Source organism: Miniopterus schreibersii (assembly GCF_964146895.1).
Source record: "Miniopterus schreibersii genome assembly, chromosome: 17".
Lineage (NCBI taxonomy): Eukaryota > Metazoa > Chordata > Mammalia > Chiroptera > Miniopteridae > Miniopterus > Miniopterus schreibersii.
The window spans coordinates 5,394,515-5,420,108 of record NC_138117.1 but is presented as its reverse complement, the minus strand read 5'-3'; the positions used below and the strand labels follow the sequence as shown (position 1 = coordinate 5,420,108).

Genomic DNA, 25,594 nt, shown 5'->3' with positions numbered 1-25,594 from the left:
TTGGGCTGTAGAGTTAGAATGACCTGGTTAGAATCCTTGCTTATCCACGTATTTGTTGTATGACCTCGGACCCATTTGAACTTGAGGGGTGTCGTTTGTACAATGGGGATAAAAATATCTCACAGGACGAATCAGAGGATAAGAGGACGCAGCCCTACAGTAAACCCTTACCATAGTGCCTATAACTCATTGATGATGAGTATTTTAATCGTTGTTAGATGAACCTAACTGTAATTCCAGTCAATAGCATTATTTTTTCCTCCCAAAGTTTCTTCAGTAGCCATTCTGTTTTTAAAACAATAAGTCAGTTTAAATAAAGCTCTGCACTAGAACCTTACGTGACATTGTCCGTAGTTCTGTGCCTTGGCACCACCTCAAAGTGAGGACTTTACATTCATTTAATAGGTTATGTAACAGGAACAGGCTTTGTACTGATACCAAGAATATAACTGTTAAGATCTGGTTACTGCCTGTATAGATTTCAGGGGCTAATGGGAGATTTGGACAGGTCACACGTACAGACAGCTACAGCGTTGGATCATAGCGTGTGATCCGCAGAAGCGCAAAGTGCTGTGGCGCCTAATTCAGTGTCGTTTCTGAACGGAGAGGGATGTCAGTGTAGTTCTGTTGTAAAAAATAAGTTGTACTATAAACCACCCACTGAGACTTGTTTACATATTTTACTTATCTAGTCTACTCATCCTTCAAGGCCTAATTTAAGGGCAGCCCCCTGCGAGGCTTTCCTCACTTATTAAAGGCAGAGCCAGAGGCTCTCTTCTCGATGCTCCCATTGTACTTGCCAACACTTTCCTTACAGCACTTAAAATACCTTGTAATTTATTGTTATTGTGTGAGTCAGTTTCTCTTAGACCTCAGACTCCTTTAAAAAACCCAAAATAAGCAGAACTGTTTCTAATTCATCTTTGTATCTCAATGCCTGTTCATTTTAACATGTAAATGTACAAGAAATGCTCATTGAATGAATTAGTAAGTGAAAATAGAAGTTGATTCATTCATTAAATAGTTTTTTGTCCGATACCTACTATGTGCCTGGTGTCCGAGCATTGTGGATTCATCAGTGAAAAAGAAGCCTTCTGTATTTACTAAACCTGTATTCTAGTGATAGAGGAGGCCAGGCATGGGCTCTAGAGCATAAAGGGTGAGTCATGGTGGCTTCAGTGAGGCGGTGGCCCCAAAGGGGAGACTTGATTGAAGTAGAGGACCACGCCGGTGTGGCAGAGTATTCCAGGCTGAGAGATTGGCCAACTGAAAAGCTCGAGGAGCATTATGCGTAGAATGCTCTAGAAACAGCAAACAGGCCAGCAGGGCTGGGACTTGATGAGTGAGAAGGAATGTGCTAGGAGATGGGATTGGCAGGTACTACTGGGCCAGATCACATTTGGCCATGGTAAAGATTTTGGATTTTTTTCTGAGTGTGATGGGAGGCCAAATGTGATTTGTCTTTTGAAAGGATCAATCTGCTTTTTGTGTGGGAGACTAAAGGGGGCAAGAGTTGGAAGCAGTGAAAACTGTGAGGAGGCTGTTTTAATAGGCCAACTGAGAGAAGAAAGTGGTTTTGACTAGGATGGACCAGATAATTTGTATGGGACTCTGGGAATAAGAGCTGGTGACATAAGCTGTTAAAATTGTAAGCCTGTGCCTCTAACTTAAGCATTCAAGTAGATCAAAATTTAAATGTAAGTAAGTACATGTATTTAGTGAAATAATGGACTAAGAAATGAAGGAACTAGTTTCTTAGTTCAAGTTCTATGGTTTTGTTTTTTTTTTCCAGCTCTACTAAGTAGGTGTGTGACCTTGCGAAAATCTTGTACTTTCTGTGGGCCTCAGTTTAAGATATAAAATGAGGGTTTGAATTACTAAAGGTCCCTGATTTTACAATTTTGTGAAAAAGTAAATATATAACGAATGCTTACTGTATAATGGGATACTGAACAGAATACTTTAGCAGAATCACAACTGTAAGGCATTCTTATCTATAAGGTACTTATGTTTATAAACAGTTACAATATGAGATCTTAAATTTAAAAGCAAAAGTGTGTAATGCAGATGATAAATTCTACAGAAGTTTGGAAAAGAAGATAATTAATAAAAACTGAACTAGCCATGAAGATAATATGTACTTGATCTGGGACTAAGCACAATTTAGTTAAAATGAAGAGTTAAGGGCGTTCTGCGTAGAGAAGACGTGAGCAAAGAGGAAGGCTTAAGAAGCATCTCATGATACGGGTTTTTGGCAGCTAGGGACTCAGTTAAGGTCAGCCTGACTATGTTGCAAGATATGTGAACAGTGTGCAGATAGGATTTGCTAACTAAAATAACATCAGGGTCATTAAAACCCAGTCAGGAATGTTTAGCTTTTAGTGCGTGCAAGGACTGCGAGTGTTATAGAATCTTCAGTAGAATTAACCTAAAAAGACATTGAACTTTTACTCTCAGACAGCTAATGAAGATTACTGTTCTTTGTGGTGGTGGTGCTTGGGGATGGAGGCAGACTGGAGGGGCTAAAGGGATGGATGAAATGCTATTTGACTTGGGAATGCTGAGTTTTAAACATCATTAAGTATTTAAATAGTAAAGTCAGGAAGATTTCAGGATTTGGGAGTCCCCACCGTATTAGATAGAGGCATAGGAATGAAGAAGTCTTCTGAAAGAGGGAGGCTCAGGAAAGAAGAACAGAAGACTGTGAGACAGGCTGAATTTACTGTGTAGGGTCAGGAGGAGGGGCTGTCCAACAGCCGAGAGCAACATGGGTGATCCTGTCTCCATATTTGCATTTTGACCTCTGTCAGACGGGTTGTGCTTGTGTGTTTCTACTTAAAGTGGAATAGATATAAATGGATTTTAAGTTCATGATCAAACCTTCCAAAATACTGGATTGTTTGGTCTCTCAAACAATTTGGTAGTTTATTTGTATGCCCTATTCCAGTTTATATTTTGCTGAACATTCTAAAGAGCATCTTTTGTTCATATTTCATTACTTAGTTGGTTCTTCTGTGAATTTACATTTAAAAGCTAATGGCTTGGATATGACAAGAAAAGTGTACACAGCAAAAGAAGAAAAGATAAATTGGATTTCATCAAAAATTAAAAACTTGTGGATTAGGGGAGCTATCAAGAGAATGAAAAGAAACCTATAAATGGGGAAAGATACTTGCAAGATTAATATCCAGACTATATAATGAACTCCTGCAATGCAACAATGACAAAGACAAATTATATCAAAAATGGGCAAAGGACCTGAGTACACATTTCTCTATACAAGAAGATGTACAAATGGCCAATAAGTGCATGAAAAGATACTCAACATCACTGGTCACTAGGGAAGTGCAAATCAAACCACATATCCATTAGGATGGCTATTATTAAAAAAATGGAAAATAAGCGTTGGCAAGGATATGGAGAAATGGGAACACTGTGCACTAGTGGTAGGAGTGGAAAAAAATTTGGCAGTTCCTCAAAAAATTAAAAATAGAATTACCATGGTACAGAGTTGCAATTCTAGGTATATACTTAGAAGAATCGAAAGCAGGAACTCATGTAGATACTTGTACACCAGTGTTCATAGCAGCATTATGTGTAACAAATAATTTATAATAACAGAAAATTACTTAAAATAACTAAAAGATGTAAACAACCTAATGTTCCTCAGCAAATAAGTGGGTAAACAAAATATATATACAGAATGGAATATTATTCAACCTTAAAAAGGAGAGAAATGCTAACGCATGTCACAACATGCATGAACCTGGAAAACATTATGCTAAGTGAAATTAGCCAGACACAAGAGGCCACGTATTGCGTGATTCTCCTTACATGATGCACCTAGAGTAGGCACATTCATAGAGACGCTGAATAGAAGTTCCCAGGTACTGGGGGCGGGGGGACTGAAGGGCTCCTTTGTCAAGGGCGCGGAGGTTCTGTTTGGGGCGATGAAACGTGCTGGGTGCAGTGCAGTGGGTGCAGGTGGCGATGGCACAGCACTGGAGTGTGCTCAGTGTTACACAACTGTGCACTGAAAAATGATTAAAATGTTCAGTTTCATGTCACGAATACTTATCACAATTTTTCTGAAACGCTAATGGCCTTTGTACAAGGTTATAAACTTTATTATAGCTGACAGAGTAGTGTCAACATGTTCTGCCTTTAATGTTTTGTCCCTGTGTTCTCCGTGCACATTCGCTGACAGTTTACCTATCTTAATCCTGATTTTAAAAATCGATTTCTGTCGATTTCTCTTTACTTACCTAAAGCTTTAGCTCTTGCGACAGCGTGTGTGCTTGTCCTTGCGTGACAATGGCAGCAACAGGAGCGCGCTCACTGCCCTGTGCTTTCAGGAGGAGGAGGAGCTGGACTCCCACACCATGGTGAAGAGCGGCCCGCAGGGCGTGGGCACCATGAGGGCCGCCAGCACCATGAGCGAGGGCGCGCAGACCATGATCGAGCACAGCAGCACCATGCTCGACTCAGACCTGGGCACCATGGTCATCAACAGCGAGGGCGAAGAGGAGGAGGACGGCACCGTGAAACGTATGTGCTCTTTCCCCGGGACGTCCATGTTCTGTTCTGAAACTGTTCTTCCGGAGAAGCCGGGATTGTTCTGTTCCTTCTCATAGCCAGTTGTGGAATTTTTTGTTTCTTTGCTTTATTAAACAGTAAAAAGGGTGGGGCACAAATAAATTTAAAGAATACTTTTTTAATATAGCAGAAGGGAACACATCTCTAACTTAGGGTTATGGAACTGGTTTGTTGAAGGATGCTTACCCCTAGCATAATTTAATTTGTAGTGTTTTACAGATAAAAAGATAATGTTTTTAACATTTACTTTCCCGATAAGAAAAGGGAACCTAAAATTCTAGTCCAGTAAATACAATATAATATTATTTCATGTTGTCTGAATTATCAGTTAGACCACACAGCGACTCAGGGGTACAAGTTAGAGGAAGTAAGGGCTGAGGTGGGACAAAAGGAAATATTAGAAACAAGGATCACGAGATGGGGCTATTCATGCATAAAACTTAGTTTAGTGCGTATTTACTGCTGCTTGTCATGCGTGAGGCACAGTGCCAGGGGCCTGCAGGGGCTAAAGTGGCGACTGAGACATCCTTTCTGATGTAATGTCATCGCTTCCAGAGTGATGAAGAGAGATGGTCCCACGGACTAGCACTTCTTTATATACGTTTGCCAGATAGTTAACCATGGGGAGGCGGTGGGTAATGAATTTTTCTATATCCCACAACTGGTAGGTCTCCTGAGACTTTGCTCTGGAAAGCAGCCTAAGACTTGGGTTTCCTGAAATTCCTAGCCAGGCTTCTGACTAGGGTGGACCTTCTGCATCCCTAACATGCTTACCCAACTGCATTGGATGGTCTTGTGGCCTCCAAAGCCAGCTGGTATTGTGGTACAAGCCACGTGCCCTGTAGATCAAGAAGACCCTATAAGACAGTTTAGGGTCCAGAGATCTTACCATTCTTTCATTAAAAAACTGTGGTATGCGTCTTTAATAGGTAATGTTAATCTTGCCCACAACATAGCGGTGAAGGTGAGAACAGTGAACTACAGGTCCCACTTGCAGCTGATATTACTGGGCAGTTAGAAACCCTTCATTTCCTCCACGGGGGTACTAGTGTGTGGCTACGTGGTTGGAGTCACTTGTGGGTACCAGTCTGCTCTTTTGTGTTCTCTTGGTCAGTGATGTGACCCAGCTTGGGCCTGTTAGTGTAGATATTCTGTATAGTATAGTGCAGGATACCAGTTTTACCAGCACAGAACACAGACAAGTGTGTAAACATTAGCCTCCCTTGTGCAAATGAAAATTTGGCTGTCTTGTAAAGGCCTCTGAAGAAGGGTTTCCATAGCCCCTCAGTTGCCGTTGGAAATCGTTCCTTTTATTTAACTAAAATCCTGGGGCTTCCATTCGTCTGTTTCCTTTTTTCTGCCCTCACTGGAAATGGAAAACAGCTGGTCACTATTTTCTGTTCAAGAACCCTTCGGATATACTTGGACACTTACTAAATTATACCCTTAGACTTTTCTTTTCCTGGCTGAACAATTTCAGTCCCTTTAACCTTTGTACAGGTATTATTTTCTAAGCTTTTAATCTTTTTTATGAAGAGCCTCTGGATCTTCTCCATGTTGTCTGTACCCTCCTTTGTTTTAAAATACAGTCTGATGAAGTTAAGAAAAAGCTGATGTCAGTGGCTTCTGTATTAACATTCTATTATATATATATATTAATTATCCTCTTGGCAACAAATTAAAGGACAGATTTCCAAGATCATTAATCAGGTGGATCACCCACATCTTAAAATATTTTTAGTAGGACAAATTAGGTAATATTCATAAATCCCTTTGATGTCTAAATATATTATGCTAAGGTTATGATTAATTGTTATTTCATTCCCTACACTTGACTGACTTTGTCATAATCATGCTAAGAAATTAAAACTTAAACAAATTATATTTTATTAAAGTACCTTAAAAATTCCTTTATATATTTGAATTTCCATGAAGACTTTTCACTTGTTTAGAAGACATGCAAATTAGGAAAGTTTATGAGTAATTGTAGGTGGACTGGCATATTTTCTAAAGGCATTAAATTCATACAATTTAGTCTTCCTTGTATATGTTTTGGGGAATGTGTGAAGGAAGGGAAAACAATTTTTTTCTTTAAAATTACACATGCACAAAGGGATTGTATGGTGATGATGATGATTTTTTTTTTTTTATTGCTAATGGGTTTTCAGTTCCATAGCAGGTGGCTGAAAGAATTGGGGACAAAATTGAGGAACAAGGTAGTTTTGAACATTAAGTTTATTATTAAAATAAAAATACATTTTTATGAGTAGAGTCAGAATTCAGCTGCAGCTGGAGAAATTGATGTCAGTTTTTTGTAATTATTCTTTCTCTGTTTAAAAAAAAGTGTTTTCCATGGCAACCACAATCACAAGTGACAGTGGTTGCTATCTTAAGATTCTGTGCTTCACTCTCCTGTTGAAGGGCCTACATTTCTTTTTGTCCCTTTTTGGAAAATAACTTGTAAGTGAGAAGCATCCTCTGTGCTGCTCCTGGGAACACGCATGCATCTCCCTGGAGACTCGGCTGCACGCTGTGGGATGTGTTTAACATCGTGCGGTTAAACATTGCTGCGCTTTTACAGCTGCCCCTCCCGTTAACTTTTAAAACAAATGTTACCTATTTTCTCCTTGGAAATTAAAAAATTTGTTTTTTTAAAATTATTTCTGTATAGCAAAGATGCACTCTAAATTTTAATACTCAGTTTTAAACAATGGAAAATATTTGGAGGTGCAAGCACATACATTTGAATAAAAAATTAGGTGTCAGTGTATCTCGCTCTAAAGTCATCCGCAAAGGAAAATCTAGTGGACTAGACTGCCGCCTTTTATGTACGTTGATTTTTACACTTTGGTTATTTTTAAATAACAAAATGTTTATTTCTAACCTAGGAATGGTTATTTTCCAAGTTTTTGAGTGAGTGTAGAACCAACAGGCATTTTACTGCAGGTTTTAGGTCAGCCTGTGAAAGACCCTTAAGACCGTGACACCCCTGAAATGCAGTGATAGTGAAACCAGTACAGCAGTGGAAGTCATCTCCAGATTGGGGTGTTCCTGCAGTCGAGTCAAAGGCTGCCAAAGCACCGACATAAGCCAGATTTATTTTTTAAAGAATGATGTATAGAAACTTGCCTCCATGAAACATTTTCTATACACTTGACCAGTGCAGTTGATAATCCACAGGTTTCTTTCACAGGAGTTATTCCCAAAGAAACCATCTTTGCCTCCTCTCTGATTTTGAGTTTTCTACATAAACATTGATAACCCTTGTTGTATTAGATGTTAAAGTTTTTAGGTGTCTTTATACATGTGACCCACCTTAAGTCTAGCTGATTAAAATAAGTACGTACAACATGAATAAATACACAGTTCTGTTAAAAAATTACTCATCTCTTAAAGGAAGACTATTGAGCAAAGGCTTCCTCTAGGGGTTATCTCCTCCCCTCCCCATGATTTGATTTGCTCAGTTACTTTATAGAAAACTTATTGAGTTACACTTGTAGTATTTTATTATTTATTCTTACAGAAAGGTCAAAGGTGAGGATGACAGGTTTAAGTTCTGGACTCTGTTACGGAATAGAAGGTTGCCATAGGAACCAAATTTAAATTCTGAAGATAAAACCTCTCGTAATGATGAAGCCCAGACGCGAACCAAGGGTTCTTAAAATCGGTTGAAAGCGTCTGTGGGCTGTGTGTGTCCAGTCCAAACGCCTGTAATGTAACCTTGTGAAATTCCCTGATTCCTTTTTCTTAGCAATAGGAGATTTTAGCAAAGACAGTTGAAGATAAAAAGACCAGAAACACAAAATCTTTTTAAAACGTTTATTGATCATTAAAATATTACACTTTCTCCTGTATATTTTGTTCATTTGTAACATTTCTAGTAAAGTCCGGACTGAATTCCAGACGTGCTGACTCACCGCTTAGAGCAGACTTCAGTTTCATCCCACATTTCTGAAGAGTGAAAACAAAGGTTTTTAGCAGTGTGTTCTCTGGACCAGAATTACTTTATGAGCCAACAGTGTTACTTTTCATAATGGTACCTATAGTTTTAAGTTGCAGTAGTGCTATTGCAGGTGCTTTCTAGCTGGGCCAGATCACAATTAGCAGTGTTACATCTGATTGTAGGGGATCACGGAGAGGCTGGAACGTCTCCATAGGCAAGTAAGATGGTGATGAAACTGAAAAACGCGTCTTAAGAAAGGGACTAGGGATGTTTCACCTGAAAGACAGCCAGCCAAGACAGGAGCCGAGCCATTAACCGTGTCTGCAGATGTACTTGTATATAAAAGAGGAATTTACTTGGATCGTGAGTGTAAATTATAGGACAGATTTCAAGTTCACATTAAAAACCCCCACTTTCTATGACTTCGAGTTGCCCACACACCTCTTTGCTTGGAGGTGTACTTCCCCTCTCGGGGCTTGTTCAAGGGGAAGGTGACAACTTTCCCTCTGGAGGGCTGCATGGGAGCATCCTTGGGGTGCTGTCTGGGACCTTTGTTAACTCCAGAGCTTCACAGAAGCCAGTTTGAAAACCACTGATCGAGACCATACCAGCTGGAATTAAAAGTCTGGTTATTCCAAAGGTTCATTTGCACTCTAACAGTTCAGTGTAGAGCGAGGAGCCACAGGAAGGCTCTGAGCGCAAGAACGACATGGTTTGATTTGCATTTAGAAGGGTCCCTGTGTTACTGGCATGAGCTAAAACAAAACCGGAGGAGGCAGCGAGACCAGTAGGAGGTTGCTCCAGTGGCAAGGCAAGGAATGATTAGAAGCTAAACTAGGAAGGTGGCCGTGTTGGATCAAGGGAAAGGGTTAGGTTTGAGCAACTGTAGTGAGAATTAGAATGAAAAGGCCCCAGTGATCAGTGTGGTCCGGCGGGAAGAGAGGAACCTGGGTTGCTTCTCAGCCTTTCTCTCTGGGCCTGGAGTGAACAGCACTGACTGCTAGCCGGGCAGTGAGCCTGAAGGGAAAGGCCTTGGGCTCAGCTTTAGAGCTGGGAAGTCCGAGGCGACCACATCACCCGAGGTCCGGCGGTCCGTTAGCAAGCAGTGGGTGAGTGGGGTGTGGAGCTTAGGGAGAGAGAGGGCGGGGAGTCAGGAGTCACACGCAGGTGTAACTATGACAAGGGAGCCAGGACCCAGGAGGAGGCGGGATTAGCTAGAAGGACCGTGAGGAAGGGCAGAGATGAAGGCGGGGCCTGGGCGAGTCCTCAACTCCTCATGGCCGATGGTGGAGTACAGTGACCACAGCGATTCGGTGTAGCTGTTTAAAACAGGACAGGTTTCAAAGATGCTTTCTTTGACATGTTTCAGATACATCTGAAATGATTTCAGATGAAACTCTGACAAAGATCTGCCCAAGTTCTGAGTGTCCCTGCGGTCTGAGAATTCTGGGGATGCCCGCCTGGTCCTTGGTTGCACTTCAGTTCACCGGGTTCTCCGCTGAGTGCCTTGGCCGTGAACCTGACCGGACCCGTGAGGGCCTCCCGCACCGCCGCGGGAGCAAGTGCCCTTCCCTGAAAGCCTCTCGCTGCTCTGTCCCCAGGAGGCCGCTCGCCGCCCGCCCAGAGGCCATCCTTCATGGACTACTTCGACAAGCAGGACCCCAGGAGTGGAAGCCACGAGGACCGCGGCCAGGCCGCGCGCCAGCCCTTCCCTGTGTCCAAACACGTCTTCCCGGATAACTGGAAAGTTCCTCAGGACGGGGACTTCGACTTTGTGAGTACCCTTCCCTGCTCGGGGGCGCTTCCTCCCGCCCTGTCCTTGTCGGGTTGCGAGTTCGGGTGCGTGTAACACGGTGGACGGTGTCCCCACGCTCGTTGCTCGGTGTGTGCCAGGGATGTGAGCGGGGCGCTGCAGCCCCCGGTGCGGGTGCGGGTGCGGGTGCGGGTGCGAGCAGGGAAGCCCAGGTAACTGACTTGGCTAAGTAAGCACAGCCACGCGTCCAGAAACACTTAGGACCCTCGAACGAAAACGACGCTGCCTCGAGCTGTTCCTAATGATGCGGTAAGCGGGAGGCACTTCGGACAGTTGTAAACTCAGTTTCCGAAACAAGCGAGACAAGGACAGGTATGACGTGGACCTGGAGAAACTTGCCTCAACTTTGAAGGTTAACTGAACTCGTTTCTACTTGAGTGTTAATTCCAGTTGGCTCGTCAGAAATAATAGTCCTAGTTTTTATCCAGATAGCATGTAAACGTCAGTGTTAAAGTGGGCTGTAACGCCTCTTTTATTACATTTTCTCTTTTTTCTTCCTCCTGTTCCTTTTCATTTCTTTTAAAGAATGCATATAAAACAGGCAAACGGTTCTAAAGCAACTGTTTCTACAGCTTGAGAGAGTAGTTTCTCATGATGAGTTTCTTAATGGAGTAGAAATTTTTGTGGAGTAGATTTTTGCTTTAGCATGTTTTACTTTGTATGTTACTTTTGGATAGTATTCTGTAGGATTTTTCCCCACATGAAGTAACTGCAGCCCTTCATAGCTCTACTTATTAATAAACACATTTATTTGCAAGTAAACATTTTAGATATATGTATTTCTTTACATTTCTTAAGTAACTTTAAGCCATTTTGCTTACTCAGTGTGCCTCTGAATGCTTTGGGATTATAAACATTTTTAATGTTAAGTACTTTACCCCTAAATATTAAGATTATTTAAGCTTTTTACATCAGATAATCAGATAATAAAGTTTCAAAGTCTGTCCTCAATAAATTTAGTAATAATTGCTAGCAAATATTCGCAATAGCACAGGTTAGTGTGAAACATTAATTATATCTACTCACTGGTTTTTCAATTTTGAAGTTACAAATTAGAAAAATAAATCTGTATTTCTCTAGTTTTTGTAAGATTTCGTTTTAAGCTATCTACTTTCTTAAAAATTATAAATTTTTTAGAATGCTGACATTCAAGCTTTAAATCATTCATGAACATGATGAATTATGTAGAGTATTTAGCATCAAAGAAGTCTCAGAATAAATCTTAATAACCTCTGGGAAACAGTATGAAATGGACTACAAAGTAATGAATAAATTATCATAGTTAAGAAATAATAGATAAAATTATTTAATAGTTTCAATTAGTTTTTCTACCACCCCCAAAACTTACTTAAAATAACAACTTTTTATTTGCACACTTTAGTGGGTAAGCAGTTAGACTGGGTTTAGCTGAGTGGTTCTTTCGCTGGCCTCGTTGCGGTCATCCACCAGCTTCACTGGAGCTGAATGATCCAAAATTGCCTCACTGCTGTGTGTGGCAGTTGTCCCCACACCAGCTAGGTCACATGACCCCATCAGGCAAGCGGGTTTTAGGTGGCAGTAGTCGCCTGCTAAGAGGGTAATGGCAGAAGTTGTAAGGCTTCTTGAGACCTGCGCTTAGGATCTGCATAGTGTCCCTTTACAATAACATCACAAAAGAATGAATTCTTAGGGCCCTGGCCAGGGTGGCTCGGTTGGTTGGGGTCGTCCTGGGCACCGAAAGGTTGGTGGCTGTTGGCTTCCAGTCAGGGCACAGGCCCCGGTTGCCAGTCGATCCCTGGTAGGGGGTGTGCAGGAGGCAGCCCAGCCATGTCTCGCTGTCACATCGATGTTTCCCCCTCTCCCTCTCCCTTCCTCTGTCTCCAGAGTAAATAGAATGGTGGTTGCCAGGGGCTGGGGGCGAGGGGAGGTGGGGAGTTACTGTTTAGTGGGTACAGAGTTTCACTTTCTCACGATGCAGAAAGTTCTGGGCACGGATGCTTGTGATTGTGGCACAGCCGTGTGAATGTACTTAATGCCACTGAACTGTGCACTTAGAAATGGTTAAAATGGTGGGTTTTAACTTATGCATATTTCACCACAATAAAAAAAGGGGGGAAAAGAATTCGCAGAGTGTCTGCCCTGGCGAGTGGGAGTGAAGAAGAGATGAGCGAAGGCAGGGCTGCTAGAAGCAGTAGTGAGTGGAGACAGACAGGAGCTCGAGGGGCGAGCAGAGGGCAGGGCCGCCTGTGAGGTCCACGGACACTTCCGCACGAAGCAAGGGCGCGCTGCACGCAGACGGAGTTCCACTTACGCCAGCTGGTGATGCGGGACGCCGGCTCTTGCTCATCCCGTCGTACCTTAGATACAGGAGATTGAAAACCGTGACTCGTCAGAGGAACCAGTGTGCTGAGGCTGTGTTTACCGTCCCTCTTTATGCCGTCTCGGGGCTTCACGTGAGTCCCCTGGCCATTGCCCAGAGCTGCTTAGAACAGCCCTACGTCGTTCTGACCGCATTTCCAGGCTCTCGAAGCCTTGCCCTCCCGCCCTGAGGAAAGTGGGCGGCAAGGAAGAGAAGTGAAAGGGAACACGTGGTGCCTGTTGTGGCATTCAGGGCAGGCTCCTGGAGGGAAGTGCCCCTATGGCATTCAGGGCAGGCTCCTGGAGGAGGGAAGTGCCCCTGTGGCATTCAGGGCAGGCTCCTGGAGGGAAGTGCCCCTATGGCATTCAGGGCAGGCTCCTGGAGGAGGGAAGTGCCCCTGTGGCATTCAGGGCAGGCTCCTGGAGGAGGGAAGTGCCCCTGTGGCATTCAGGGCAGGCTCCTGGAGGAGGGAAGTGCCCTGTGGCATTCAGGGCAGGCTCCTGGAGGAGGGAAGTGCCCCTGTGGCATTCAGGGCAGGCTCCTGGAGGAGGGAAGTGCCCTGTGGCATTCAGGGCAGGCTCCTGGAGGAGGGAAGTGCCCTGTGGCATTCAGGGCAGGCTCCTGGAGGAGGGAAGGCACTCGGAGGCGCCTGCTGGGCAGTGGGCGGCAGGGCGCAGTCCCATCTCGGAGCCTGTCTGCACCGTGTGTATCTTCTTTAGCACTGGTCGGCTGGATTTCCTGTGAACTGTCGTTTCATTTTATGTTCCTGGATGTAATGAGATGATAGGAGAATTACTTTACCTTCACCAATCTGGAGGTCTTATAAAGCTAGGATGAAATATATTTAGGCTAATTGACCCAATTATTTGAACTCTTCTAAGAAAGTTGTTTCGGGCGTGCCTGTGAAATTCATAAAACAAATGTAAAAGGCAAATCTGTTTATCATAGCACCAGCCTAATGTTTTAGTTTTTGTTAGAATTATTTCCAAACAGCCTGAGCATCCAGATTGTTTAGTGTTCAATAGTGTGTCGATCATGTTTTGCAGAAGGTACAGTATCATTCTTAAATAGATATATTTTGGGTAACATAAAGATTTTGGAATAAGAACAAAAACTTTAAAAGCCATCTGTTAACCCACTAAATTCATTCCAAATTAGAAAAAGAGAAAGAAAGAAATTGGATTGACAATAATTACTAGTATAAAAGGAATTCGGTAAATTAACCATGGTTTGTTTTTGACTCATACTTAATTGTAAGCTAACGTTTCTTGATTACTGTGATTTTTAAATATTTATTCAATTGGTGCTGTTCTTTTGAGCTAAGGGATGAGAGTTCTCCAGGGCAGGCGCGACAAAAAGCCTCAATCATTGTGGCAGAAGGAAGAAAGTCCCTCCTCCAGATATAAATTTGTCTCGACGTTTCTGAGTTCTTTACAGCCTTACCTCTGATTCCTGGGTTGCCAAGTCAGTCTGGTTGTAGGGAAACAAAAAACCAACCAACCACCAACAACAAAGTCTCACTGCTACAAAACACAGAAAGCAGTAAACCAGAGAAAGTCCCAGCCCTGCACCGGAGCCCCCGTGGGCATTAGGAGTAGCCCCTTGTTTGGGAGAAATGTGTCCTTCCAGGATCTTTTCGCCCCCTGGAGCAGCCGGCAGTTATGAAGGGTAAGGGAGGGGAGGCAGTGGGGAAGCAGGACGCCCACCGAAACACCTGCAGCAACCAGCCCTCGGCAGGCCCTCGGCACGCGGGCCCTGGGGAAGCCTTGAGGGAAGGCCTGCAGCCAGCAGCCTCTGCCGGTTGTGACAGTGTCACTGTGCTGTCATCGGCTTTATTTACTCAAATACAGGTCATGTTTTTGGAGATGCAGGTGTAGAAGCTACCTCGTTCAAAGAACGGGTTCTCTTCGGCCCCTCTTTGGGTGAACTGAGGAACCCACTTCAGCTGAGTGAAGTATTTAAGCCTATTGTCATCAATTAGCTTTGCATTAATTAAGTGATTATTGTTAAGTATTTCCAGATGTTTGCAAGAGTGTTCACAAAGCACGAGAAGATAACTGTAGATATTCCAGATTTGTTTCTTTTCGGGGAAAGAAGAAATAAACAGGAAAGCTCAGATGTTTCCGTGGCTGGCCCTGGGGAAGCGTTTATGATCACAGGTGTGCCCGCGGCAGGAACCTGAGTGTATGTGGCACGTTGTGCGCGTCCTGCTCACTCTTTCCTTGTGGAGCCAACAGGAAATTAAAATTAATGAGGAGCCTGCACTTTGAAATACTTGCAGAATTCTTGACTATTTCAGTCCTTTGCCAGCTCACGAAATCTGCGCTGGCAGTCGTGTCCAACAGATGGTGCGGCGAGTGCAGTTCTGTCCTGTAATTGTCGGGGCCCGTGTAGAACTTTATAAGATTTTGACCATCAATCTGCTGAGGCATTTAAGACAGTCATGACCTTTGTTTTGAAAGGAGGGTGGCCTTCTTCAGACATGCTTATGTACAGGTAGGAAAACAATGTTGGGTTAATTAATCACTGGGCCGCAAAGCTGAATTTAGTTGATTCTAGAGTAGGAGACGACAAGGCCTTTAGTGTTGCTTTCCCCCTCAGGATAATCCCGTGCACTTGGCCGCCCGCGTGGAGCACACATTTTGCTTTCTTACTCCTCATATGCTGTTTAACTTTTCCACAATTTCAGAAACTTTTACTTACAGCATCTGCTGAGACATTCAGCTAATTCTGCTTATTTAGGTAATTAATACCTTAAGTTAGAATGCGGTATATCATCACCTCCTTCACAGATTACCGTGGGCAGGCCTGTACTTACTGGGTTAGTTAAGATAGAAAGCACAGGTGCCCTCTGTGGGTTCTTGTCGCCGTGTCGGAATTTAGTAAGATATTTAAAGCACGTGGCAGAAAGAAAAATGACTTACCAAAAAGAGCTCTACTAAGCATAAACTTTTTTCATAGTAATTTGTTCTTTTAAAAATGCCATTTATATAGAAGATTGTTTTGAAAAATTGGCTGCTCCATGCATGTGTTATGGCTAATGGTGATGTCTGAGGAAGTTATTTTGACTCTGTCAGCCTTTTGTTCATAACCTGATTTTGAATATTTAGTCAATAAGCAGTGGGGGAATTACACTGCTTCTTATTACATCAGAAGCAATATTAAGGACCAATAGTGGACTTTCGGATCAAAGAGTGGACAATATAATTGATTACCTTTTAATTTCAGACTGATGCCCCAAGGTGTTTACCTCTTAAATAAACCATTCGATTTCAAATAAGCCGTTACGATTGGTTGAGGTTACTAGTAATTGTGTTGTTAATAGTTCTTTTTTACTTTAACTGTCATAAATAAAAATTTTTAATATGAAATTATTTTTGTACTTATTCATACTTAATTTAGTTTTCATAATGTACGTAGTAGTTTAGAACCCTTTTCATAACTGACCTTTATCACACTTCCTGACGTGTCTCTCACAGAAGGGCGCACAGCATTCTTTCGGGCCATTCTCCCGTCCTGACAGTGGGTGGAAACCTTTCCCATAGTGCCTCTCACTCATTGAAACAGAAAACTTCCATTAGGCTGAATTCTTCATGTTGGAAGACTTTTCGGTAAATAACAGCTTTTTTTTTTATCCCCTCCCCCCAAAATTAAGTTTTTTTTTGTAATTTTGTCCATCAATAGTAGAAACACCTTCTTTCCAGAAATGTAGACAGATCTTAAGGAGAAATGTGAAAGAGGGTGTCAAACTAATGTGTAGTAACAGGTAAAAGAATTTTGGAAAACAAGTATCTTAATTTCATTGACTTATTTTGAAGATATATTTTCATGGTTCTTAACAAAGAAACTACTTTTTCTTTATGAATTAAGCGATGGTGATGTTTACTTTGATACGTAGTATATACTGTGGTAATTAAAGCTGTTGCTAGTAATTGTCTCACAGAAGCCTCAGTAACCTGGGTTAGAGCATCAGGTTGTGATCTGCAGTCCTGCGATTCAGGTTTTAACTGTCCGTCTTAACGTGAGAATGCAAAGGAAGCTACATAATAGCCAAGGATGTAAATACATAACCATGGAGAAGGCTGATCACTAGCCGTGTCTCACTAACTAGGGAAATGAAACGAGTAGTCGGTTGTGGATTATTGCTGCTCAGGGAAGAGCTAAGCAGATAGTCATTTTAGTGATTATAGCCTTTGATGGGAAAAAACTTACTGTCTTTAACTCATTAGAAGTTCAGTGACAGTACAAAATCCCTGAAATTGCCTTACTTTTGATTTTAAATATTTCGTCATTCTTGCCTTGACTGTGAACATTGAAAGGCTTTCCTTAGAAGATCCACATAAGGAGCAATAGAAACAAGATGTCGATAAATTCCCCCTTGATTTGCAGAAAACAGTGAATTACAGGTAATGTCAGCAAACAGTTTCCCCGTTTTCCTTTATTATAGAATTACAAGTGTAATCTAGAAAAGCATTCCTTAGATAACTCAGGGAAGCAGGTATGTTACGATGCAGCCCCTAGCAGTCTTCTGCCGTCACTAGCAGCGGCTCTCGGGTGCCCTAGAAATCCACCCCTTGTCATTTTAAAAGCATTTTCCAGAACTTAGTCAACCTGTGAGCTCCTTTTGGAATTGCGTCAGTTGCCCTCACCTGTAAGCATTTTTTCGTGGTCTGTAGTCATCCATACCTTTTTGTGTGGACTCCACATTAAAACTGTCAAGCTTCCATTCACTTGAGTTCTGTGCCGTGTCTTGCGGTGACTCGTGATAGGAAGCTGCACTGAGTTTAAAACTTCAGCATCTGAAATTGTTTTTCCAACTAACCAGTTCTTTAAGGTATGTACAGTTTTGTCTGTATAATTTTACTGTTCAGAATTTTTCTATTATTTTGCTTCTGGCTAATAAACTAAATATTAGTAAAAATATAGCTAATGCATATTGAGAGTTTACTCTGCTACGTGCTCAGTACATCTCAAAGCATCTTCTGACGGTGGTCCTTTGATGATTGTATTTGTTTACCTTCCCATATTTTACAACTGGGGAAACTTAGATTTTTGTTCAGCTCTTCCCCCCAATCTCTTTCCTCTTGCAATTTATTATAAGTGGCAAAATGAATCCAGAATGTACCTTCAATTCTTTGCTTGGAAACTTCCTCGGCTAAATACCCAAGTTCATCACTCATAAGTTCTGCTTTCCAGATAACTGCAGGACACAATTCAGCTAAACTTTCTGCCACGATATAACAAGAATCATCTTTCCTCCAGTTTCTAATAAAATGTTCCTCATCTTTTTTTTGTTTTTTGTTTTGGTAATCCTCACCCGAGGATATTTTTCCCATTGATTTTTTTAGAGAGAGTGGGGGGGTGTGTGTGGAGAGAAACATCGATGTGAGAGAGACATACTGATTGGTTGCCTCCCACGCGCCCCAACTGGGGCAGGGATCCAGCCTTCAACCCGGGTACGTGCCCTTGACGGGCAGTCGAACCCGAGACCTTGGGCACGTGGGCTGACACCCTGGCACAGAGCCACACCGGCCAGTGCGGAAAATGTTTCTCACCGCTTTCTGAACCCTTGCCAGCAATATCTTTCTGAGCCTCACCAACTGGATTAGTTTAATGCTATTAGTTTCCTATGGCTGCTGTAACATTACCACAAACTTAGTGGTTTAAAACAATAGAATTCTTTTAGGTTTCTGGAAGTCAGAAATTCGAACTGAAACTTACAGAGCTAAATCAAGATTTCACCAGGGCCTCAAGTGCTCCAGAGACTCTAGAGGAGAATCTGTTTCCCTGCCTTTTTAGGTGTCTAGATAGAGCTGTGTTTCTTGCATTTCTTATTTCAGAGCCCCTTCCTCCAGCTACAGAGCCAGCAGTAGCATCTTCCTCCGACTTGGCTTCCAAGGTGTGAAATCTCCCCTCCCTCCCTCCCTCCCTCCTATAGGAACACTTCAGATTGCATCCAGGGTTCACCCAGATAATTCAGAACAATATCCCCATCTTCAGGCTCCTAAGTGAAGATCCTTAATCATGTACTTGAAGTCTTTGCCATATAAGGTAACATTCACAGGTCCCAGGGATTGGGACGCATTGTCCTGAGGACTGTCGTTAGCCTACCACAGGGTCTGAGGATTGATCCCCAGAGCACACCAACCTTAATAGATTGGGGGAAAGGGGAAAAACCAGCCGAAGAGACTGGGAAGAGACAGCTGAGGGGGAGGAAGGTCGCCAGGAAGGTGTGGTGTCCTGGAGCCCAGGTGAGGAGACAGTCCTAAAAGGAACAAGTGATCAGCTGGTTCGGATCTGCTAGATCCAGGAAGGAGGACTGGTGACTTGCTATTGGATAGCAACAAGGAGGCCACTGGTGGTCTTGAAAAGTAGTTTAGATTCATAAACTCTCCTAAGTACAAAAGACCCTTCCTAGTGGTCCAAATAATGATAAAGAAAAATTAGTAGAGTAACATGAGATACTGATTTATTTTATGAACAAAACCCCTGGAAGGGCAGGGCCGTACCATGCTGCATGCAGTACCTGCCGCAGTGAGGGCTTCGCCCTCCTGTGTCGTCACCCCCAGCGGAGACAGCACGTCACCGGGCCGTCGGGACCCGGGCACCAGTGTCTGGGGTCTCTTCTCATTAGCAGCCAGAGCTGCCCCCCCTTTTCCTGCCCCAGCCACACTAGAAGAAGTTGATAATAGGCATTTTCTCTACCCCTGCCTGAGTCGAGATCCTCACTCAGATTATAAAAGGGAAGGATTTGGGAGATTTCCCCCCCATAAATGTAAAAATAATTTCATTCCAAGGCGTAGCTGTCCCTAATGCTCTGCCTTCCTGCGTGTCAGCTCTAAAGACTGTTCCTTCTGGCCTTTTGTGTACTTCCAGGCTTACTATCTTGTGAGCTCTCTTCTAGTTCTCTGGCTCTCTGTACTGGGACCACGTCTGGTTTTTCATTGCACTGGGCTGAAGCCACCCTATGACAGTCTTGTGGTCCCTCTTTTTCAACGACTACTTTTCTCTGTAGTTGCTGCTACCATTTTCCATATGAGCATTTCTGATAGTCTGGTTTTTTTTCATGTACTTTAACATCGTTTGCTGCTTTCCCAAAAACATACTTTGGTCATTTAGTATTCTAAGCATTGTGTCTATTTAACAGCTTTATTGAGATACAATTCATAATTCACTCATAATTCAGTGACATTTAGTAAAATCACCACAATTTTAGGACACTTTCATTACCCCAAAAAGAAACCAGCGCCCCTAGCCTAATATTTTCAGGTCCATCCATGTTGTGACATGTATCATAACTTCATCCGTGTTTATAGTTGAATAATAGTCCATTGCACAGTACACGACAGGTTGCTTATCCACTCATCAACTGGTAGGCATGGAGATTGCTTCCACCTTTTAGTTATGAGTAATGCTCCTATGGACAACTTTAAGTGTTTGGGGGACATGTGTTTTCATTTCTCTTGCGTGTATGACTAGGGATGGAGTTGCTGAGCCACATGATAAAACCAGGTTTAACTTTTTGAGGAACTGTCAGACTTTTTTCCAAAGTGGCTGTACCATTTTACATGCCCAGCCCCTGGTTACCACTACTCTATGTGCTGTTCCTATGAACTTGACTACTTTAGTTGCCTTATATAGGTGCAGCTACTTTGGAAAACAGTTTGACAATTGAGAATCATATAGTATTTGTCTTTTTCTGACTGGCTTATTTCACTTATCATAATAATGTCCTCAAGTTTCATCCATGTTGTGGCTTGTGGCAGGATGTCCTTCCTTTCTAAAGCTGAAGAATATTCCATTGTATGTTTTGGCTATTTTGAATTTGTTGAACTTCCATATGAGTTTTAGGATTATCTTGTCATTTTCTACAGAGAAGTCAGCTGAGCTTTGGTAAGGATTGAATCACTAGATTCTGTAGATCAATCTGGGGAATATTTACATGTTACATGTTAGTAGCATTTACATGTTAACAATATTAAATCTTCCAGTCCATGAACATGGGATGTCTTTTCATTTATTTGGGTCTTCTTTAATTACTTTCAACAGTGTTTTATAGTTTTCATAGTATAAGTTTTACACAACTCTTGTTAAATTTATTCCTAAATATTTTATTCTTTTTGATGCTATAGTAAATGAAATTGTTCTCTTAATTTCACTTTTGGTTTGCTCATTGCTACAATATAGAAACACAATTGGTTTTTCTATATTGATCTTGTATCTTGCAACCTTTGGAACTCATTCATTAGTTCTAGATTTTTGGTGGAATCCTTAGGATTTTCTACATACAAGATCATGTTGTCCACAAATTGAAACAGTTTTACAATATTGCATTTAATTCAACAGACATGCATTGAGGACTTGGCTGTGTCGGGAACTGTGCTCCATGTTGGGAGCATAGAGAGTAAAGGGATGAAGTCTGCTTTCATGAAGTTTTGCAGTCTAGTTAGGGGACAGATCGTTAAGCCAATATCCACGATTCAGCATCATAAATACTGAGACTGAGAGATATAGAAGGGGCTGTGGTAGCAAAGGAGAAGGGCTACTACACGGGGAAGTTAGGGAAAGCTCCATACATGAGTTTATACAGAAGGACTACTTTCTAAATAAGTAGCCACGGTTATGATAGCTTGTCATTTCAAGGCCACAGTGGTCTTGGATATTTAAAAATTGCTGTATAGTACTTCAGCTCTAAGATTTTTAGGTCTATCAAAATTTAAGCAGATTTGCATTAGTAGTGAGACAACACATCGAGTTTTCAAAGTATATACAGATGTTTGATTTTGTAGTAAATCTGCTGCTATAAAAGCATATGATCACATTTGGAAAATTGCTATTGCATGTCTTGGCAGTTTGTTGAGAACTGAAAACTTTTAAAACTAACTGGTGTTTTGATAGATTAAGTTCAAGGCCACCTTTTGTTTAAATGATGTTTTGTTTTCTGTAATTAGACCATGCTAGGTGAATTAAGTATGTAATTAAAAACAGAAGGTTTGGCTAATTCAGAGTAAATGAGTACAAAATACAAGGTCATTATCCATCTCCAGTGAGACTCCAGATGAACAGTGCACATGGAACTATTTATAAAACATTTTGCATGGTCAGAGCTCCTCGAGGTTGCTGTCCATGGCTTTTGAATTAAAAGCCTCAGAAAAATGTACCTGTGCTCATCTAGATGGAAAACCAAAAAAGATTAGAATCTAATCTTCTGTCCCAAATAAAAAAGGTGAACTGTACTCCTGCTTCAAACGTGAACATTTAATATGTTGCTTGGCATTCTGAGTTCATGATTGAAACTCTGATAACTTTTGAGAGTTCTGAGTCTCAGTTGTTTTGATTTTCACATACCCTAGAGATGTGCAACTAAAACATCTCTAGTGTAATCTATTTCCTCAATGCTTAGTCACAGTGGGTGCCATGGGATGGGAAATCTGGGAAGAGTTTTAGTTAGAATTGTTTTTCTTTCTTATGGTGATGTTTTTAGAAAACAGGTGTTTCGTTTAGTGGTTTGATTTATAGAGAAGATTAGGATTGGTTCCTGGAAGCTCTGAACTCAAGCTTCTCTTGAAAATCCTTTCACAGTTTGGCTCCTGATGCCTCGAGCTTTCTTCTCGTAGTCCTTCCTTCTCTAGCATCACCACCCCGTGACGACTGTCGTGCTCAACACGGTATCCTAGCAGCAAGGGTGGTTTCAGACTAATAATAGTTGCTCAACCAATATTTGTTCAGTGAAATATTTGCCGAGTAAATGCTACAGATCTGTAATTTAAATTGAAAGTGGTACATGTGTTAAAAATGTAATCTCTGCTAGACACTGTACGAGGCAATGTAAAAGAAAAACAATAAGTGGTCTCATTCTTTAATCTTGAGTAGTTTAAAATTAATTAAAAGGCCTTTCTTTCTGGGTATATGTTGTTATAAAATGTTTAAGTTACAGGAATAGTTCAATAGTAGCCTATTGATCTGGGATATAAGACCTAGTGTTAATTTCCTAATCTAAGCCAGTTAGGTAGTTAAGATGCCCATGCAAACAATTATGATGCAATAAGGTCGTTGTGTAATGGAAGGATCTTCAGAACTGCAGTTGAGAATGTACAGAGAACACAGGTCTACCCGATAAAAGGGGATGCTGTTTAGAAAGTTAGCATTTAAGCAGGTTCCTAACAATGGGTAAGAATGCACCAGGCAGACGAGTGAGGAAATGGTGCTGCGGCAGGGACAGGACTGGCGCAGGACAGGCTCAGCGCGGCTGGGCAGGGCTTGAGTGGGGAGTGGCAGCAAAAGGGAGGAGGGGCAGGTACCCTTGTGCCACGCAGAGAAGCCCAGTCTGGCCGGACAGCCGAGAGCCGCTGGGGAATTGCAATCAACTGATTACTCTCTATTATTTAATAAAATTTCAATTAAAATTTCTTCTTCTTCTTTTTTTTTTTTTTTTGCTAAACCTGACGATGTATATCTGAAGTTTTGTTGGAGAAATAAACCAAACAGACTTGGGGGGTGTAATGTGAATTACTTGTATGAGTGGGTATTAAACATTTCCAGAGCCACCATAACCAAACAGGAATACTAATTTTAAAAAATCAAAATAAAATAAAAGTGGAATTTTTAATTAGGAAAGAGGTATTTAATGATATCTGTTATTAAACGTGTTAATCCTGTATAGGTACAATTGGCTAACTGTATGGGGAGAAATTCCATATGGATGAAAGATTAATTGAAAGTAAAGAAGTACTAGGAAAAATGGAGGTGAATATATGTCCAGTATTGATGTGGGGAAGGCTTTTTAAATGTATGATAGTAAAGGCAGGGACCACTTTTTTAAAGGGTTTCATTTGGCTACATAAAGATTTAAAGTTTTTGCACAACAGAATCAACTGAATTAAAAGGCAAATAAATGGTAATAAGTATTTACAATGTGCTATCTACACCCTTAATATAAAAAGAGCTCTTCCCGCCCTGGCCTTTTGGTTCAGTGGTTAGAGCGTCGGTCCGAGGACTGAAGGGTCCCGGGTTCAATTCCGGCCAGGGGCACATATCTCGGTTGCAGGCTTGATTCCCAGACCTGGTTGGGGTGCGGGCTGGAGGCAACCAGTCAATGTTTCTCTCTCCCTCTCTATCTTTCTCTCCCCCTTCCACTCTCTCTGAAAAGCAATGGAGAAGATATCCTTGGGTGAGGATTTAAAAAAACTTTAATAAGTGCTCTTCCCAAAAAGATGAACTCCTAATGCTGGGCTGAAAAGGAGGGAGCAGGTGTAAATTGAAACTTCCAGAAGAGCAGTTTGGCCAGATGTATCAAAAACTTTAGAATGTTTTCGAGTCTTTACCCACTTCTAGGAGTGTAATCTAAGAAAGTAGACATGTGCAAAAGATAACTTTAAGGGCATTTTTACAGCGTGGCTTGACTAAAATTGAAAACCGTTTCTCTGCCTGGAGACCCACCCCTTGAAACTCGCCATTCCTAGGGTGCTGCTCTCTGCGTGATGGAAGGTGGAGGTGGCCCGATGGAGAAGGGGTGGGAAGGGCGTGCCCCAGCCGTCTTTGAGGCGGGTGCCCCGACACTGCCCTGTGGTGCTGCCCGGCACTGAGTGCCATGGCGACACCGCTGCAAGAGCGACCGGAAGATGTCTGTATTCTGAATGCCCCGTGCCCGGCTAAAAGTGATTTCTATGGAAGGAAGACAGCAGGTACTGGCGGCCGGCTCTCAGCCCCACACCTGCCCTCCTCCCCGTTCCCCTCCCAGCTCCTGGCTTAGCCCACGTTTGGGGGGCACCGGCTCATTCTGCCTCTGCTTCCACGAGCCGCGTACCCACCCCGTAGATCGACTAGGTGAGTTTTGACTCTTACACCCGGGAGCTGCACGTCTACCTTTAGTGTCGGTCACTAAACTCCGTCAGTGTGTTATCCTTGAGACATGATGCGTTTTTCCTACCCAAATATGGGAAATGAGTTGCAGTGCCTAGCAGATGAGGTTATTGCTACTAAACATTACCAGCTGGTTTGTAACATTTGGAAGCAGGAAAAGAATCCACTGTAATTCTTCTGTTCTTCCTTTCCACTCCCTCCCGCCCTGCCCCAGTAACTAGGAAACACTGTCAGCTTTGTACTGCATTGTTTCGGAAAACTCCAGGACAGAGAGGAGCGTCCTTGTGCCACTTCGTCTTCTAATGCGTTTAAGACATGGTACAAGTCATACACTGGATCCGAATCCCACTGTTGAGAATCTTCCTAGTTGTGTTTTGTTTTTTAAATATGTTTGTGCCTTATATGATAGGCAAATATTTTTTCAATATTTTATCTCCATAAAACTGCTACACACAGATCAGCTGGTGAAGCCATGGCAGTTATCTAGCTTGTCTTTAATATTTCACAACGCTGTCACCCATTGACTGGCCTGTGCCAGAGAAAGGAGAGAAACGGGGAGTGGGAGGGACTCATCTTTTTCAGTTTTGTAACCTCCCTCAAATGGTTCAGCGCTAGCTTATAGAGAAACTCTAGTATTTCAACAGCTATACCAAAAGTTGTACCAGTTCTCCATCATAGTCATTAGCTATTACATTTCGGGGGGGGGGGGGAGGGATGAAGGACATAAATATCCCATTCTCTAAATAAGCACACAGACTACATAAATTAAGTGACTTTGCTCATGGTCACACAACTAGTGAAGGTTGAAGCTGGGACTCAAATCCAGGTCTACCTGATGCCCTTGCAGGACATTTGATCCTGTCCCAAACATCCCCTGAGACATTTGGTCCATGCCAAAAGGTCCTTATTATTTAGTTCTGCTCTTCTGCAAGACTCAAACCCTGATGCATCAGCCTCATCTCATCACCAGCCAGGCTGCCAGGGTGCGAAGGGTTAGTATTGGCAGTACAGCCAGAACACAGTTATTGGACCAGTGAAACAT

General features: G+C 42.3%; 1 protein-coding gene across 1 annotated transcript in view; it reads left to right on the top strand.

The window, feature by feature from the left end:
• STK3 (serine/threonine kinase 3) overlaps positions 1 to 25,594 on the top strand; it is a 140,723-nt gene that overhangs the window by 93,447 nt on the left and 21,682 nt on the right. Inside the window, exons 9-10 of the mRNA XM_081116362.1 lie at positions 4,356 to 4,548; positions 10,141 to 10,313. Coding sequence (XP_080972488.1) covers positions 4,356 to 4,548; positions 10,141 to 10,313 — 366 coding nt within the window. The remainder of the gene's footprint in view (positions 1 to 4,355; positions 4,549 to 10,140; positions 10,314 to 25,594) is intronic.